Source organism: Suncus etruscus, chromosome 12 (assembly GCF_024139225.1).
Source record: "Suncus etruscus isolate mSunEtr1 chromosome 12, mSunEtr1.pri.cur, whole genome shotgun sequence".
Lineage (NCBI taxonomy): Eukaryota > Metazoa > Chordata > Mammalia > Eulipotyphla > Soricidae > Suncus > Suncus etruscus.
Genome location: NC_064859.1, coordinates 33,622,939 through 33,641,602, shown reverse-complemented (window position 1 = coordinate 33,641,602; position 18,664 = coordinate 33,622,939). Strand labels below are relative to the sequence as shown.

At 39.6% G+C, this 18,664-nt stretch overlaps 1 protein-coding gene across 1 annotated transcript in view; it reads right to left on the bottom strand.

Moving 5' to 3' along the window:
* The window catches only part of USP34 (ubiquitin specific peptidase 34), a 265,701-nt gene that overhangs the window by 63,709 nt on the left and 183,328 nt on the right, over positions 1–18,664 (bottom strand). The window contains exons 51-58 of the mRNA XM_049784720.1: positions 17,900–17,978; positions 15,031–15,084; positions 14,832–14,927; positions 8,373–8,437; positions 8,183–8,258; positions 8,045–8,092; positions 7,862–7,927; positions 3,165–3,245 (exon numbers count right to left, since the gene is read on the bottom strand). Of these exons, the coding sequence (XP_049640677.1) occupies positions 3,165–3,245; positions 7,862–7,927; positions 8,045–8,092; positions 8,183–8,258; positions 8,373–8,437; positions 14,832–14,927; positions 15,031–15,084; positions 17,900–17,978 (565 nt within the window). The remainder of the gene's footprint in view (positions 1–3,164; positions 3,246–7,861; positions 7,928–8,044; positions 8,093–8,182; positions 8,259–8,372; positions 8,438–14,831; positions 14,928–15,030; positions 15,085–17,899; positions 17,979–18,664) is intronic.

Below are 18,664 nucleotides of genomic sequence, written 5' to 3'. Positions count from 1 at the left end.
GCCCACGCCATGCTGGAGGCCTGCTTGGCCAGGCCTAGGGGGGGTGCGGGATTTGGGTAACCCCAGCACCCCTCGGCCACCTTGCTCCAGATCTCCAGGGCTTCCCCGGGCCACACGCCTGGGCAAGCCGGTGAGTTGGGTCCCTTGGTGGAGCTTGAAGGTACCCTAGGCCTTCCCCCACTATCCACGCGGCTCCTTAGGGAGGGTCTGGGTGGGGCTCTGAACTTCTGTTTTCCCAGCTTCTTGAAGGATCTCTCCTTCCTGGGAGCCGGGAGTCTAGCAGGAGGAGGTTTGGTAGGCCCACGCCATGCCGGAGGCCTGCTTGGCCAGGCCTAGGGGGGGTGCGGGATTTGGGTAACCCCAGCACCCCTCGGCCACCTTGCTCCAGATCTCCAGGGCTTCCCCGGGCCACACGCCTGGGCAAGCCGGTGAGTTGGGTCCCTTGGTGGAGCTTGAAGGTACCCTAGGCCTTCCCCCACTATCCATGCGGCTCCTTAGGGAGGGTCTGGGTTGGGCTCTGAACTTCTGTTCTCCCAGCTTCTTGAAGGACCTCTCCTTCCTGGGAGCCGGGAGTCTAGCAGGAGGAGGTTTGGCTGGCACTGGTAATCTCTGTCCAGTCTACATTTTTAAAATCGCGCGGGGGCTATCGCCCCCGCACGCACAAGAAACATTAATAGTACTCTCACAAGAAACATTAATAGTACTCACTATCATTGAATTTTGTTTTTATGTATGCAGAATGTCCATTTTGTACTCTGCCCTTTTGCATACCCCTTCATAAGTTCATACTTCTCTTTAACTTCTTTAACTCCTATCATCATTACTCCTTTTTTACCCTTTCTAACTTAAGTACTGTTGAGTCCTAATTCACAGACCAAAGTGGTGCCCTAGAGTTAACACCCACCCAACTATTTTAAAAGGCATAAAAAGGACACATATCTTTTCAACATTTTATGGGTGTTTTCTTTGACGGCTATAACTTTTGCTAAATACTTTCTTATACAGTGATGATCCCCCCCCCAAGTTTTTTATCTTCTCTTTGTGAACTACTCAATATGGAATTTGGTGTGAAAGAATCCCTCAGTTTAATACTTATGTTTGAACCAAGTCATGGGTCTTTTTGGAAATGTTCTTATGCCCCCATATATCTGATAGCACCACGTGGCTTTATATCTTGTTTGCGTAGGCACACTAACATGGGAAAATACTATACATACCAATAATTTCTTATCTAATAGAAATGGGAACACACAAATCTTGTAATGCAATGAGACCTTACACCCTGAACATTGACATAAAGACCTGGCACAGGCCTCAGAATAATGGGCATTCTCCATTTACCCCTTGATTAACAGAAGACATTTACAAAACATCCAAGGTTGTATATAACATCACCCGGAGGCATTCCTGTACCAGGGACGATCCTACAGCTGCTCTGACATCGATCTACTCAAAAGAGACATCCCTTAACACTGAGAAGACAACAAGAACAATGACCTGCTTACTGGACAGGGCTTGCTGTATTGCCTCTTTATGGTGAGGTTTGTCTATAACATCACCTGGAAGCAATCCTCTACCACAGAAGACCCTACCACTGCTCAGACATCGTCCTGCTCAAAAGAGACTTCCCTTAACACTGAGAAGACTTAACAACAACAACCTGCTTACAGGACAGGGCTTCCTGCATTCCCCTTTCATGGTGAGGTGAAATGAGAAGGCACTCCACATCATGACTTCAATGTAGGACATGCAGATTCCAGAATCTTTAATACAGAAACATGAGACCAACAACAGAGACTGTGTGATAAGTGTGTTGGTGCTACGGACAATGTCTTGGAGCGAACGATAACTTTCCTGAGGCCTAGAGCTGGTCTTATGCCAGGAAACTTCAGGGGTAGGATCTCTTTGTATTTAGGCCAAGGCTATTCCTTTCCATGCCTCTCATATTTTGGTGGGCCTATGCAAACAACAATTGCCACTCTAACACCGTTTTTACTGTGCTCCTTTGACTCTAATCCTTAAAACACACCCACTTAAAATTTGAGGTTAACTTAAGCTAATATGCATGTACATGGAAATGTAAAAAAATACTATGCCTCTAATGTTTAAGGAGTTACGTAAGTTTGATGGCTTTAGATTGCCTTGTGTGCTGTTAAGAAATATTATAATGTGCTACAATCTGGGGACTTGAGGGAAAAAGTAATTGCACATGGATTCTGTTTTATTTATCTTAACTTTCTTTGGTGAAAGTTCAAAGTTAAGATATCAGCAAGGGGACTTCTTCAGATAATTATGTTATGGGTGATTGTCCTTCCACTGTAACTTTACCTTATCCTCTTTCTTTGCATCTTTTGTTCTCATAATTCATAATAAAAAAAGTGAACAAAAAAAAAAAAATGAAAATAAATCTGTACAACATATAAAGTAGTCAGAGTAGGATCTGATAATAAATCATTGTAATCATTTTCTTGTACCAAGGAAATGTATAAGATTTAACAACCTACTGGAATGATTATATAAGGCTGGAGAAAATAATTAATTTATGATAAGAGGTTAACCACTTAGCTGTGCTTAGGGGTTTGCTCCTGGCTCTAAACTCAGGGATTACTCATGATAGTACTTGGGAAAACATATACACTGTATGGAAAGCATCTTGATCAATGTACTACTCCAGTCCAAGCAATTAATTTGGTCTCGGGGGAGGGGGGATTTGGGCCACACCCGGTGGTGCTCTGGGGTTACTCCTGGCTCTGTGATCAGAAAATGCTCCTGGGGCCGGAGAGATAGCATGGAGATAAGGCGTTTACCTTGCATGCAGAAGGACGGTGGTTCAAATCCCGGCACGCCATATGGTCCCCTGAGCCTGCCGGGGGTGATTTTTGAGCGTAGAGCCAGGAGTAACCCCTGAGCACTGCCGGAAAAACCAAAAACCAAACCCCCCCTCCAAAAAAAAAAAAAAAATGAAATTGCTCCTCGTAGGCTCTGGGGACCATATGGTATGTCAGGGATAGAATCTGGGTCAGTCCTGGGTCAGCCATGCACAAGCTTAACTTGCAGTGCTATCACTCTGACCTCCCAAGTAGTTAATCTTTAGAAACCATATTTAGTGCTGTGTTATATAAAATTAGAAGTGAAGTTTACAAAAGAAACTAAATCTTTCTTACCTGCCTGACAATTTGATTAGGGCACTTAATTAGTATCTGCATTGGCCACCAGTCATCATCAGCCATGCGGTCTAAAAACCACTGTAAGGGGAAAAGTAATATTAACATTAGCCAGCACTTGTGAAATGAGATAAACATTCTATGATTTTACTTAAAGTCACTGTTTTAATTATTTTTATTTTTATTTTATTTTTTTTTTGGTTTTTGGGTCATACCCGGCTGCGCTCAGGGGTTACTCCTGGCTGTCTGCTCAGAAATAGCTCCTGGCAGGCACGGGGGACCATATGGGACACCGGGATTTGAACCAACCACCTTTGGTCCTGGATCGGCTGCTTGCAAGGCAAACACCTCTGTGCTATCTCTCCGGGCCCTGTTTTAATTATTTTTAGTTTTTACCAACACTACTTCTTTTTTTTTTTTTTTTTTTTTGGTCACACCTGGCAGTGCTCAGGAGTTACTCCTGGCTCCATGCTCAGAAATCGCTCCTGACAGGCTCGGGGGACCATATGGGATGCCGGGATTCGAACCGATGACCTTCTGCATGCAAGGCAAACATTCTACCTCCATGCTATCTCTCAGGCACCCAACACTACTTCTTCAATTAAGTCTCAAATCCAAAATGTTTATAATAAGAGCCATGGTCATATACAAGTCCATGGATGCAGGCTGAGAAAATGGCTCTACAGGCTGAGAGAGGAAGGGCTGGTGGTGGTGCATATTTGCACTTAGTAGTCCGGGGATCAATGCCAACATTGCATGATCCTGAGTCCTGTCTGGTATGGCCTCAGAAGAAAAACAAAAAAAAACCATCTTTCTCAAATTAGAATTCCAGAGGACAAACCTCTAAAATGGCAATCTGCAGTTCTTACCATAGATATATGAAATGCCATATTGCCGAAAGTTCATAAAGTAAATTAAAATCTTTGTTTCTATTAATTAATGGTCCAAGTATTGTTTACTTTTCATATAAAATATATAATAATGGGCCAGGGATGTGGGTCTATCTATGGTACAGTACATGTTTCACATGGCTAAAGCCACAGGTTGGAAACCATAACTATAAAATATAAAATACTATTCTTAGAGGGCCAGCATTTGTTATTTTTAATGTTAAGATAGTTCATTTAACTAAACCAAAACAAAAAACCAACAAAGGGGCTGGAGAGATAGCATGGAGGGTAAGGCGTTTGCCTTTCATGCAGAAGGTCATCGGTTCGAATCCCGGCGTCCCATATGGTCCCCCGAGCCTGCCAGGAGCGATTTCTGAGCATGAAGCCAGGAGTAACCCCTGGGCGCTGCTGGGTGTGACCCAAAAACCAAAAAAAAAACACAAAAAAAAACCAACAAAAAAAAACCCAAAACAAACAAACAAACAAAAAAAAACAAAAAAAAAAACCAACAAAACAAACAACTGAAAACATCTTTTTGTTTTTTTTTTTTTTAGTTTTTGGTTCACACCCGGCGGTGCTCAGGGGTTACTCCTGGCTGTCTGCTCAGAAATAGCTCCTGGCAGGCACGGGGGACCATATGGGACACCGGGATTCGAACCAACCACCTTAGGTCCTGGATCAGCTGCTTGCAAGGCAAACGCTGCTGTGCTATCTCTCGCGGCCCTGTTTTTGTATTTTTTGGGCCACACCGGGTGACGCTCAGGGGCTTTGCCCCTGGATCGACTTCATGCAAGGCAAACACCCTACAGCTGTGCGATTGCTTTTTGCTTTTGTATCACGCCAAACAGTGCACAGGAATCACTCCTGGTGAAAGTGGAAATTTTGAGAGAAGGGAATTTATAGGGTGCTAAGTATTCAATCTGGGTCAGCTGTAGTGCAAGGCAAACACCCTACCCACTGAACTATCTCTCCAGTCCCTGAGAACATTCTCCTTTATGTTGAAATTATTCCTCACTGATTCAATTTTATCTTTTTCCTGGCACCCTAGATAGTCTCCTGAGTCCAAGCAGTAGTAATACCTGACAGCAGAGCCAGTGATTATCCAGAGCATAACCGGGCTGTGGCTCTAATCACCTTCTCCCCAAAGAAAAAGCCTGTTAAATATCAGTTAAAGCCAGCATATGAAAAACCTTTACAGAAAAAAAAGACTAAAATGACACTAAATTAGTGACAAAAAGAGTAAAAGAGAAAGGGGGAGGAATGTGAGGAGAGGGTAAAGGCAAGAATAATTATAGCTGAAAAAATGTAAGAAACAACAGCATGTGTTGTTTGAACTTGTTTGAATTAGAGAAAAGAACAGAATGGCTACTGTATAATTACAAATGATCATTTTACTAGGAGTTAATAGAATCACGATTATAATTTTATTTTGTAGCTTTTCTCTGAGTTGGGAGTTTGGGAGGGGTTCTACACCAGGTGCTGCTCAAAACTTAACCCTGCCTCTATGTTAAAAGAACATTCCTGACAGGATCAGGGGCCAGATGGGGTGGCAGGGAGTGAACAAAAGGGTGGTCATGTGCAAGGTAAGCAAGCAACCAACCTACTGTACTATTCTCTAGCCCCCACCATGACTATGATTATTTAAAAAATCTTGACTATTGACACACAAAATACAAAAAAAAAAAATCTTGACTATTGGAGCTAGAGTGATAGTACAGTGGGTAGGGTGCTGCCTGGCATGTGGCCAATATGGGTTTGCTCCTTGGTCTCTTTTCTGGTCCCCCTGATCACCAACAGTACATTGAGTGCAGAGCAATAAGTAACCCTTAAACGTCATCAGGGTGGCTCCCAAACCAAAAACAACAATAACTAAAAAACCCCTCAACTCTTGAGGCTAGACAGTAGAGCAGGTAGAATGCTTGCTTTACACATGGCTGACCTGAGTTCAACCCAAGCACCACATATGAATATCAAGTCTGCCAGGAGTAAGCTCTGAGCACAGCTGGATGTGGCCCCAAACTCAAAATAATAGTAATAAAATAAGACAATTAATCCAATGGAAAAATCATTAAATACAATATTTAACTTTATTATACTATTTTAAGGATATTTAAGGTTTTATTTCTTATGTGTCAAAATAAAAAGGCACAAAAATTTCAAAAGATTTCTAATACTAAAATGCTGAATGTTCCTAGAACAGTATTTCTCCTCTCTGATAAAAAGGGATTTGTTTATATCCAATCTTGTGCACATTTATTGCACATCAATATTGTGCAAAAAGGACACAATCTTGCTCCCCAGCATGGCCAGGAAAGATCCCTAAGCTGAGAGTCAGGAGTTAGCTTGAGCAGAACTATGGTCCCCAAATATAAATACATAAAGAGCAGCATCCTTAAGGATAATGTAATAATAATTATCTTTTTTTTTTTTTTTTAAGTTTTTGGGTCACACTGGCAGTGCTCAGGGTTTACTCCTGGCTCTATGCTCAGAAATTGCTCATGGCAGGCTCGGGAGACCATATACGATGCCAGGATTTGAACCACTGTCCTTCTGCATGCAAGGCAAATACCTTACCTCCATGCAATCTCATCGGCCACTAATAATTACCATTTAATAAAATTGTCACCTTAATTCTTTGTCATACCCTTCAGTGTCAAGGGGCTATTCCTGACTCTGCTCATGAGAGATTTCTGATGGTGTTTGAAGGACCACACAGAGTGAGAGAATTTTAACCAGGGTTACAGGGCTGTGGAGTCGGTGATAAATGCTCTGACTCTGATTCCAACTCCCCAGTTTTTTTGTACTTCTGACTCTGACTCCAACTCCAGGTACCCAAAATTTCCTCCGACTCTGTAGCCCTGGTTGGCCACATGCACGGCACTTAAGTACCTGACCTCCTGTACCTCAACCCTCATTTATCATTTTTTCATTAGTTCTCAAAATAGTATAAAATGACCAATGATGTAAGTCTTAAAATTTTCCATATGCATAAGATAGTAGCATAGTTTTAAATGGATCAAATTAAATGAAAATTTGCTTCTTACATAAGAGTTAGTTGATAAGGCCCTGTGGCCAAAGAACAGGAAAACCTTTTTATTTATAAACTTAAAGTCTTTTAGAGTTCTAATATAAACTTCATAATAAACATTTCAAAAACACAAAGGTAGGAAAATTAATACATTCTTGCTTCTTGGGGCCGGGAAGGTGGCGCTACAGGTAAGGTGTCTGCCTTGTAAGGGCTAGCCAAGGAAGGACCGTGGTTCAATCCCCCGGCATCCCAAGCCAAGAGCGATTTCTGAGCGCATAGCCAGGAGTAAACCCTGAGCGTCAAACAGGTGTGGCTGAAACACCAAAAAAAAAAAAAAAAAAAAAAAAAAAAAACAACTACATTCTTTTTTTGCTGTATTGCTTTAAGAGATATTTAAATCTTTGTTTTAATCTATTTCTAGTCAACGAAAATCTCCCTTTTGTTTTGGAGCCACATCTAGGATGATGATGTTACACCTGCCAATATTTGGGAGAACCATATGGGATGTAGGGGTCAAACCCTGGGCCATGTGCAAGGCAAAAGCCCTACATGCTGTACCATCAAGTCTGAAGAGGTTTTTTTTTTTTTTTTTGGAGGGGGACACACACCTAGCCATGCTTAAACATTATTCCTGGCTCTGTACTCAGGTAAGGCAAGTACCCTGTTATACTCTCCCTATGATTTAAAGAGATAATAATAATATTTCTGTAGTATCTAAGATAAAAAAAATAGAACAAAAGTAAATCTTAAGCTATTATTTGTTAAGCTATTCACCTCACCTCACAAGCTGCTTGACTATTATTAAATTGTTTGGTCAATAGTTCAATCCACTGAAGCATTGTGGGCTAAAAAATAAGAAGAAATAAATCATTCATTGTATAGGTACATATAAGACAAAGATAATATAAACAAAAGATATCTAGAAAGTGATGAGACCAAAATTCACAAAATTAAACACACACCTTTTCTTTTGAGTGAATAAATGTTTCTAGGACAAAGGAAGTGCTTAACTGTAAGACAAGATAAGTTTAAATGAAAACATGATTTTAAATTAGCCCATTATTTATAGTAATTTTTAAAACTAAGGATTCATATACTACCTTTGCAGTCATTAAGGACACAGCTTTAGGATCTGGTAAAGTACTGGGAATACAACTGCACAACTGCCACATAAACCTACAATTTAAAAACAGTAAGTTAAATTCTTAAAAAGCAAGATTTTATAAAGTATAATGTAATATATTAATATATACATAAATTTATATATACTAATACATTTACTACACTTACCCAAAATATGTGTGCTCAAAAATATTTTTGTCTTGAAGAAACTGCATGTTATCATGCCATATCCACTGTAGTAAAAAATATTCACATTAGATATCAATTTATTTCATTATCTCATCAATACTTCTATAAGACAAAAAAAAAAAAAAGCTATAAAAGACTGGAATGATATTACAGTGGGTAAAGCACTTGCCTTGTATAAAGATGACCCTTGGTAGTGTATGATCCTTTGATTGCAGGCAGAAGTGATCCAAACCACCCCCTTCATTCCCAAAAAGAAACAAAGAGGGGTTTGGGCCAGGGAGATAGTACAGGGGTTATGGCACACAATTTTTACAAGTGGCCTATCCTGAGTCAATTCTAGTACCATATGGTTCCTCAAGATCACTAGGTCATGTGCCCTGGAGACCCTACAAACATGCCAAGAGTGGCCTGTATAATCCCTCATCTAATCCCACAGGGCCTGAGCACTACATGGCCATGCTGTAATATACCACCGTTTTACCTCTGGTAACATAAAGTAGTTATTTGTTCAAATCAGCTTGAACCAGCTATTTCAAGCTATCATGATTTAAAGAAATGTTAACTTATACTACATCCATAACCTACACCTCACACAAAAGTCAACTCAAAGTGGGTCAAAGATATTGAGATCAAACTGAACTATAAACAAGTCCAAGAAAGTATAGGCAGAATACATTGACATTTGGACCTCAAAGGTGTATTCAGTAATTGGCAAAGCAACAGAATAAAAAATAAACAAGTGGAACCACATCAAACTATTCTGCATAGCTAAAGAAATAAGGGCTAAAATAGAAGAAAATATCTGCATTCAAACATCAGATAAATAGGGTTTATAATATCTAGGACACATAAAGTACTTACAAAGGTCATCAACAAAATAAATGCAAAAACTATCAAAAAATGTGGCAAAGAAACTAACATGCACTTCTCAGAGGAAGAAAAATTAAGTTCTTCATGAAAAATGCTCAACATTACTTATTTTTAGAGAAATTCCAATCTCACCTCAGTGAAAATGGCACCTATTACAAATACTAGGATAGCACCAGATCCACATCTCACGGTAGCTGACACGAAAACCATGTAGTCCAACTTCTCTGCTTCTTGACTAATCTCTGCAGTCACCAAACTGACAAAAAAAAACCCTAGGTACAGTGGATTTGGGGCTGAGAATTTTGCAGTCCTCTCAGAGTGGGCTTGGGCAGCCTCCCAGCAACCCAACTGGTACTATTAGAAGTCCCAGTAGTCATACTCAAAACTGCTGCCATGTTAGCAAAGGTCTAACTACACTAGTAATCTCAGAAAAGATACAAACCAAGCTGTTGAAACACATCCATACAGTTCTATAGATCCTAGAGTTTTGTTGTTTTGTTTTGGATCACACCTGGTGGCGCTCAGGGTTTACTCCTGGTTCTGTGCGCAGAAATCGCTCCTGGCAGGCTGATGGGAGTATACAGGATGCTGGGATTTGAACCACTGTTTATCCTACATGCCAGGCAAATGCCCTACTGCTGTGCTATCTCTTGAGCCCCAGATCCTTGAGTTTTGGAGCAGGTAGCTGCACAGGTGACAATGTGATATCCCCATATTCCACAATACAGTCTAGTAAGAACACACCAAATTAGATGGTCAAGTAGCACAGAAGCCAAATAAACTCAGTACACAAAAACACAGAAAGCTCAGTTAGAAACAAATAGCTTAGTAAACCCTCAGTCATTGTCTTTAGTTACTCCACTGTGAGATGTAACAATTTTCAGGATTTTTTTTTTTTTTTTTTTTGGTTTTTGGGCCACACCCAGCGATGCTCAGGGGTCACTCCTCGCTGTCTGCTCAGAAATAGCTCCTGGCAGGCATGGGGGGCCACATGTGGGACACTGGGATTCGAACCAACCACCTTTGGTCCTGGATCGGCTGCTTGCAAGGCAAACGCCGCTGTGCTATCTCTCCGGGCCCAGGATTTTCTTTTACTGAAGTATTTTCCAAGAATCCCAATAGCTCCTTTAGTAGTAACAAGCAATATAACAAATTTTGTACCTGCTAAGAGGAAGGCTTGGGGAGGATGGGTGGAAAACTAGGGATAATGGTGGAGGGAAGGTCACAATAGTGGTAAAATTGATGTGAAATACTGAATTCCTAAAACAACTGAATTATGAGCAACTTTGTAAACCAGTTTAAGGGACTGAAAAAATGATCTTCAGTAGCTGTGATGATTAGTAAGGGCAAGGAAGAGCAGCCCAAAGTAATGCTGGTTGGGTATAAAGAAAATTTCTAATTAAAGTAGTACAGTAACTTTACATTTGTATTTCAATACCCATTGGTTGTGTTATATATTCTATTGCATATTATAATTTATATTACTATAACATACTTTAGATTGATAGCATCTAAAAGATCACCAAAAAAATTAAATGAGGCTGGAGAGATAGTATAGTGGGAGGATGCTTGTCTTGCATACTCCAACCTAGGTTCGATCCCTGGCACCCTTATAGGCCCCAGAGCACCACTGGTAGTTCCTTAAACCTTCTATGAGCTTATGTCAGATCCTTTCTCAAAAGAAGGATTATCCACCATCTTCCCAGCAGAAAAACAGCCCAGATCTTCGACCAAGCTCCAAAAGAAAATAATAATGGTCACTGACTCTTCCCAGGTAGACGTTCAGGCTGATGCCTCTGGAACATATTCAGAAGGCATGGCAGATTCTTTTTGCATGAACCACAGAAGCTAGAGACACACCCAACAACCAGCTTCACAACTCAACCTCATGAAACTAACAAGCCACCAACAACAGGCCAATAAATCTTTGGCAGCACTCAGGGGTCACTCCTGGCTCTACGCTCAGAAATCGCTCCTGCTAGGCTCAGGGGAACCATATGGAATGCCGGGATTTGAACCCCCAACCTTCTGCATGCAAGGCAAATGCCTTACCTCCATGATATCTCTCCAGGCTCCCACCCCAATAAATCTTTAAGGCACTGAATTTAGTAACACATTAAAGGATACAACAATTATTTCTATCTAGCCCTATTGATCTAAGTTTTGGTAATTCCATTTCCCTTTGTATTATAATAAGCAAGATGAAGTAAGTTTGAAAATTACGGATACTGGAGTAGGGAAGGTCACACTGGTGGTGGGATTGGTGTTGAACATTTAATGCTGAAAATACTATTATGAACAAATTGGTAAATCATGGTGTTTAATAAATTATTTTAAATATGGGGAGGATTAGTCGAGTACTTTTACACAATTAACTCCTTATTAACGTTCAGGTGTCAATTTAAAGATGATCTCCTGACGTATTTCCTGATTATAATTCCTAGCAATCAACCACACATCAACTACCTTTACTAAATATTCTTCTTTTAAACAGCCACTACAATTTATACTTAATTTACTATATGGATTTAAATGTTCTACCTTTTGGGAAAGTCTCTTGTTAAATATATATTTAAATGAAAAAAAAATTTTTTTTGGATGCTTCTGTGCCATACCCAGTGGTGCTCAGTGCTGAAAATCAAAATTAGCAAAGCATACACTTCAACCCTTTGAGTTATTTTTCTCTTTCTTAAAATTCTTTAAGCCCCTTATTTTACTTTTACGAGATGACCAATTGGGTTTTCACCTATAACATTATCTAGATTTGTCTTAATATTTTTGGGCCACGACATCTTGTACATAATGTGGCATATACTGAATAACATATATATGTATATGTATATATATATTTGTTTGTTTTGTTTTGGGGCCACATCTGGCGATGCTCAGGTTACTCCTAGCTCTGTACTTAAGAAACTACTCCTGGCAGGCTCGGGGACCATATGGGATGCCAGGGATCAAACCAGGTCCATTTGGGGTCCCACTGTGTGCAAGGCAAATGCCCTCATGCTATACTATCGCTCTGGCCCGTGAAAAAAATATATATATATTTTTTTTTTTGGTTTTTGGGCCATACCCGGCATTGCTCAGGGGTTACTCCTGGCTGTCTGCTCAGAAATATCTCCTGGCAGGCACAGGGGACCATATGGGACACAAGGACTCGAATCAACCACCTTTGGTCCTGGATCGGCTGCATGCAAGGCAAACGCCGCTGTGCTATCTCTCCGAGCCCCGAAAAAAATATTTTTATACAATAAAGTGACATTAGCTTTAAATCTAGTAAAAACACTCATTTTACTGATAAGTAACATTAAGTTTGAAAGAATTTTTTTTTTAGTTTATCATTACATTTGGCAAGAAATCAGTGTTAAAAACATTGTTTGGGGGGCCGGGCGGTGGCGCTAGAGGTAAGGTGCCTGCCTTGCCTGCGCTAGCCTTGGACGGACCACGGTTCGATTCCCCGGCGTCCCATATGGTCCCCCAAGCCAGGAGCAACTTCTGAGCGCATAGCCAGGAGTAACCCCTGAGCGTCAACGGGTGTGGCCCAAAAAAACACAACATTGTTTGGACGGTCTCAGGTGCATTGGTAGAAACAAAAAGACAACTAAATATCCAAGCCAAAGTCAACAACAATGGCCACAATAGACCCAAACTCTAAAAATCTAAACTTTAAATGAGTCTGTTATACTGGCATGGTCGGGGAGGGGAAAAGAGTGATGGTATGAAAATATTGGTGGGGGTAGGTCAGCACTGGTAGTGGTACTGGCCCTGCCTGATTCACTGTAGGTCTGAAACTCAACTTTATGAAGGGCTTTGTAAATCACAATAGTTCCAATAAAAAAAAAAAAAAAGTTAAAAAAAAAAAAAGTAAAACAACATTACTTAGATAGGTCCAGAGAGATAGCATTCCAGAGGTAGTAGGGTGCTTCCTTGCATTCAGCCAATCTGGGTCTGATTCCCAGCATCTACCTGGTCCCCTGACCCTGTTAGGTGTGTTTCCAGAGGTCAGAGCTAAGAGTAATCTCTGAGAACAGTGTGGCCCCAAAATAAAAATATCCCATTGAAGAACAAAATCCACCAGACACTTAGTATTCCTGGCTATGTGCACAGGAAATGCTCCTGCCAAGCTCTTTGGACCATATGGGATGTTGAGGATTGAACCCAGGTCGGCTGCATACAAGGCAAATGCCCTACCAGCTGTGTTATCGCTTTGGCTCTTCTACCAGCAATTTTTAAGACTTGATCACACAATATAGTTATATCCATTAATCAGATTATAAAAGTTGAACTATCTAGTGAAAGAGTGTGTGTGTGTGTGTGTGTGTGTGTGTGTGTATATATATGTATATATGTATATGTATGTATATACATATATATATCTATATATTTTTTAAATCGGGTATGTTTTCCTGGAGATTTACCTTTACTACCTATGCTTGAATTTAAAATAATGTTAACACTTTTTTTTTTCAGGCCACACCCATTTGATGCTTAGGGATTGCTCCTGGCTAAGCACTCAGAAATTGCTCCTGGCTTGGGGGGACCATATGGGATGCTGGGGGATTGAACCGTGGTCCTTCCTTGGCTAGCGCTTCCAAGGCAGACACCTTACTCTAGCACCAACTCGCCGGCCCCTAAAATAATGTTAACACTTTCTAAGAGTGAAACAAAATAAACAAAAAGAAGTACTACAAACTTTTGCTGTTTTTTTTTTTTTAAAGCTTTTTAGTCACACCCAGCAGTGTTTGGGGTCTCCCCTAACTCTGCACTCAGGAATCACTCTTGGCAGGATATGGAGAACCCTGTACGATACTGGGAATCAAACCCAGGTCAGCTACCCTATCCACTCCAGCACCCAAACTTATGTCTTTTAATATAAAATAAATTTTTTTTTGCTTTTGGGCAATACCCGGTGATGCTCAGGGGTTACTCCTGGCTATGCCCTCAGAAATTGCTCCAGGCTTGAGGGACTATATGGAACATCGGGAGATCAAACTGGGTACGAGCTATGTTTGTGTGTGTAAGGCAAATGCTCTACCGCTTGAGCCACTGCTCCGGCCTCTAAAATACATTTTAAATGCATTTAGAGTATATACTTTTTTGTAGCATGAAGCCTAAAGAAAGGAACTTCTGCATATATCTCAATTCAAGCAGCAGCAACGGTAATTAGCAATAACACAAAATGCCTGTGAACTTGCCCTAATTCCATCAATTAGTGCTTTTTTGTTTTTGAGTTACACTCTAGTGCTCAGGGTTTATTCTTGCCTCTGGGCTCAGGGGACCATATATAGTGTTGGGGATCTAATGTGGAAATTAAAAGTGTGCAAGACAAGTACTTTAACTCCTACACTATCTCCACAACCATTGTATTCTTTGTTAACATTACACTCATTAATCTGAACGCCTTGTAATCTCATTCACCTTAAATTTGCCTGTCATTTCAGTATAATCAAGATTATTTGTCAAGTATCTAGATAATGTTGCCAAAGTTAAGTCTTAGAGTACTATCATTTGCATAAATATTTAACACATTTTTTAAATAGTTGCTAAAATTATTTTAACTTATACCTCTAGTAACTCAGATGAAACATCAAATTTGTATTCTTTGCCATTTTCTTCCTCTGGTTCCATGCGCTTGTAAAACAGCATATATGCACTGTGTGTCTTAAAAAGGTAAAAAAAAAAAAAAAAAAGAAAGTACTTTTATTTTATTTTGAGAAAGTGGAAAACACGACAGAAAATATAAATTTATAAGTGAAATGGTTACCTTTTCAAAGGAGAAATCCATAAATTTATCAGTCACCGAATCATAGGTCTTGGTCTGTTTCAAAAAAGTAAATTTTTCTTCTTTAAAAACAAGATACACTTGTCATCTTTACAAATAATCACTTCATACATTCTTTTTTGAAGATTTGTTCGTAACTCAACCCGAGATGTGTACAAATCAGCTCTTCCTGCACGCTATGTGTATTCTCAATTATTTATTACTTGGAGAAGGCCATATTCTATCTTGAACACCTACCTGTCTCTCTAGCTTGTATACTTGCACTTTCTTTCCTTATATTTCTCTAAAACTATTTTACTTTACTAAAAACAATGCTAAAAATAATAGCAACTTTACACTTTATATAATAACTGTAGTTTTCCATTAGTATTACAATTATTAAAAATCTTTTTTTTTGTAAACAAAGATTGTAATGTGGGTGGGGTAGAGGTAAATGTCTGGAGACATGTCAATGAAATCTAAGGCTTCATAATAAAAATAATGCATTGTATCACCGATACTATATCCCAGACTACTCAAAACATTGGGAAGGGGGGCTGGAGTAGTAGTTCAATACCCAGCACCTTATATGGACCCGACCTGATATAGCCCAACAACAAATACAACCCCCCCCAAAAAAAAAACAAACTCCACATCTTTTTTTTTAATCCTAGCAAAAAGTAAATAAGTTTTTCCTAGGTATGTGTAAGCATACAAGCTAGAGACAGGTAGGTGGTTCAAGATAAAATATGGGTTTCTCCAAGGGATAAATTAAGAGTACACATAGCGCGCAGGAAGAGCTGATCTGTACAAATCTCCAAAAGAGAATGTGTGAATATAGACAAGTATATCTATCTCTATCAGGCCTGGGGGGAAGCCACAATGACAAAAACGTACCTTCTTGATAATTGTAAAAAGTGAAGTTCAATTCATGATGCTACCCATGTTTTGTTTCGTTTTTGGCCACACCCTGAAGTACTCAGAGATTAGTCCTGGCTCTACAATCAGAAATCATTCCTGCAGGCTTGGGGGACCATATGGGATGCTGGGGATTGAACCCAGGTAAGCTATGTGCAAGGCAAATACCCCACCTACTAACGCTACCCAGCTACCAATGTTTTTTGTTTCTGGGCCATACCTGGCAGTGCTCAAGGATTACTCCTGGCTCAGTGCTGAGAAATAACTCCTGGCAGGCTCAGGAGTCCACATGGGATGAAGGGAATGAATCTCAGTCCGTCTTGTGTTGGCTATGTGCAAGGCAAATACCCTACCCATTGTACTATTGCTCTGGCCCCTGCTATCCATGTTTTTAACCACAGTCCTGGTGGCTCTGACATCTGTGGTTCCAGGTATCCTAATCTCTGGTGTACAAGCAGATGGGTTAGAGCATTAGAGCTACAGATGTGTGAGCAGTGTGGTCAGGAATGCAATCCCAGGTGAGCACATGTGTATGTTACACATCAACCACCGGCAAATATACTGGAATGTGTACAAACACCATCTCCAACAAATGCATGACTATCAGTAGCAACATAGTCATGCAAGTAGCAGAACCAGACAAGTGACTCTGCAAAGTGTCACAATCAAGGGTATATAAGCCATATTACTACACTAAAATATAGGAGGGAATAAAATAAAATCAAGAATGTAATAGCTGTTATATAATGAGCAGAAGTCCAAAAATATTCATCTCGGCTTATATGTTAAATGAGGTTCAAATAAAAGAATATTATCAAGGTTTTCAGAAATATTTAATAAAATAAGTACTAGGTAAAACTGCCAATACAGAAGTGAAAATTCCTACAAAAGTGTCCCTATATATTATTATGCAACAGATTAAGATATTTTTTGTTTTCTAATATTAGTAACAACCAAGTTGATAGTACTGCTATGAAAAACTACAAAGGTAACAATTCTTACCAGTTCCTCTTTAGCTATTTCCTTGTCAAAAAATTTTCACATTATGAATGAGGGAACTGAGAAGCCTGACTAGAGTACAGGTGGGGGTGGGGAGGAGGAAAATTTTGGACATTGGGGATGAGAATGCTGCACTGGTGAAGGGGGGTGTTCTTTACATGACTGAAACCTAATCACAATCATGTTTGTAATCAAGGTGTTTAAATAAAAATATTAAAAATTTTTTTCACATTGAGTCAACATGAATTTTTTTGCCTAACTCTGACAGCACTGAACTTAAAGTTAACTTATTCAATGATTATCTCATGGCAAAATATTTAATTCCTATGCTATTTTTTGTTTGTTTCTGGGTCACACCCAGTGGTACTCAGCAGTTACTCCTGGCTCTGCGCTCAAAAATCGCTCCTGGGGGGCCGGCGAGGTGGTGCTAGAGGTAAGGTGTCTGCCTTGCAAGCGCTAGCCAAGGGAAGATCGCGACAGTGGTTCGATCCCCTGGCGTCCCATATGGTCCCCCCAAGCCAGGGGCGATTTCTGAGCACTTAGTCAGGAGTAACCCCTGAGCATCATTGGGTGTGGCCCGAACCGCCTCCCTCCCCAAAAAAAATCGCTCCTGGCAGGCATGTGTAACCATCTGGGATGCCAGGATTTGAACCACCATCTGTCCTGGATCGGCTATGTGCAAGACAAATGCCCTGTCACTGTGCTATCTCCCCAGCCCCTAATTCCTATGCTATTAATTTTTCAATTACATGTCTTTTTTGAATCAGATCTTCCTATCAGTTGAAAGCAGAAATAATTAAAAAATATTACCAATGTCTGGTATATACTCCAGACATATTAGACTTCTAATAAGTGAATAAAATTTAAATTTACAGTGCTTAAATGACTGTTAGATTTTGAAACTATCAAGCATTTTAAGTGTCACAATCATTTATAATTTCTGAATAAAACTTACTGTCATCTCTCCACCAAAACATTCAGATGCAAGTTGAGCAGAATCAAAAGGCTTTACTTCAGCATCATTAAAAAGATACCTAAAATAAAGTATATAATGTTGATTAAGTACTAAATACTTCTGTATTATGCCTATTTTAGAAAATGTTACAAAAATAATGGTCAAACTATAATGAGGTAAGTTCTAACTAAACTCTGGTTTAAACAACTCTAATCTAGTAGAATTTGGAATATAAAATAATGTATTCAAAACCCCTAAAATCTGGTACACATTTATAAATTAGAAATATAAGATTTGTGTAACAAGTAAAAATATTAGCAAAAACTAGAAAGATGGGAGAACTTCAACATTTCACTTCAAAATTTAGGATAAAAACATTTAAAACATGCTCATAAAATATGCAAATAGACCAAAACAACAAAAAAGAGAAAAATAGTTTATTATTACAATTCTGCTAAATGAAGATCAATTAATCAATGTATATTTTGCTCAAAGTAATAACCCCAACATTTCAAATACCTCCAATCATGTTTCTATGTGAAGACTATCTAACAAAAAATGGTTTAATAACTTTTAACCATTATTAAAAAGATGATACAAAGACTCTAATTTAGAGGGACATGATAAAGTGAAAATTTAGGTCAAGATAATTTTTTTCTTTTTTTTTGGGGGGGGGACACCCCAGCGATGCTCAGGGGTTACTCCTGGCTATGCACTCAGAAATCGCTCCTGGCGAGGGATCACAGGAGATGGCGTGCAAGGCAA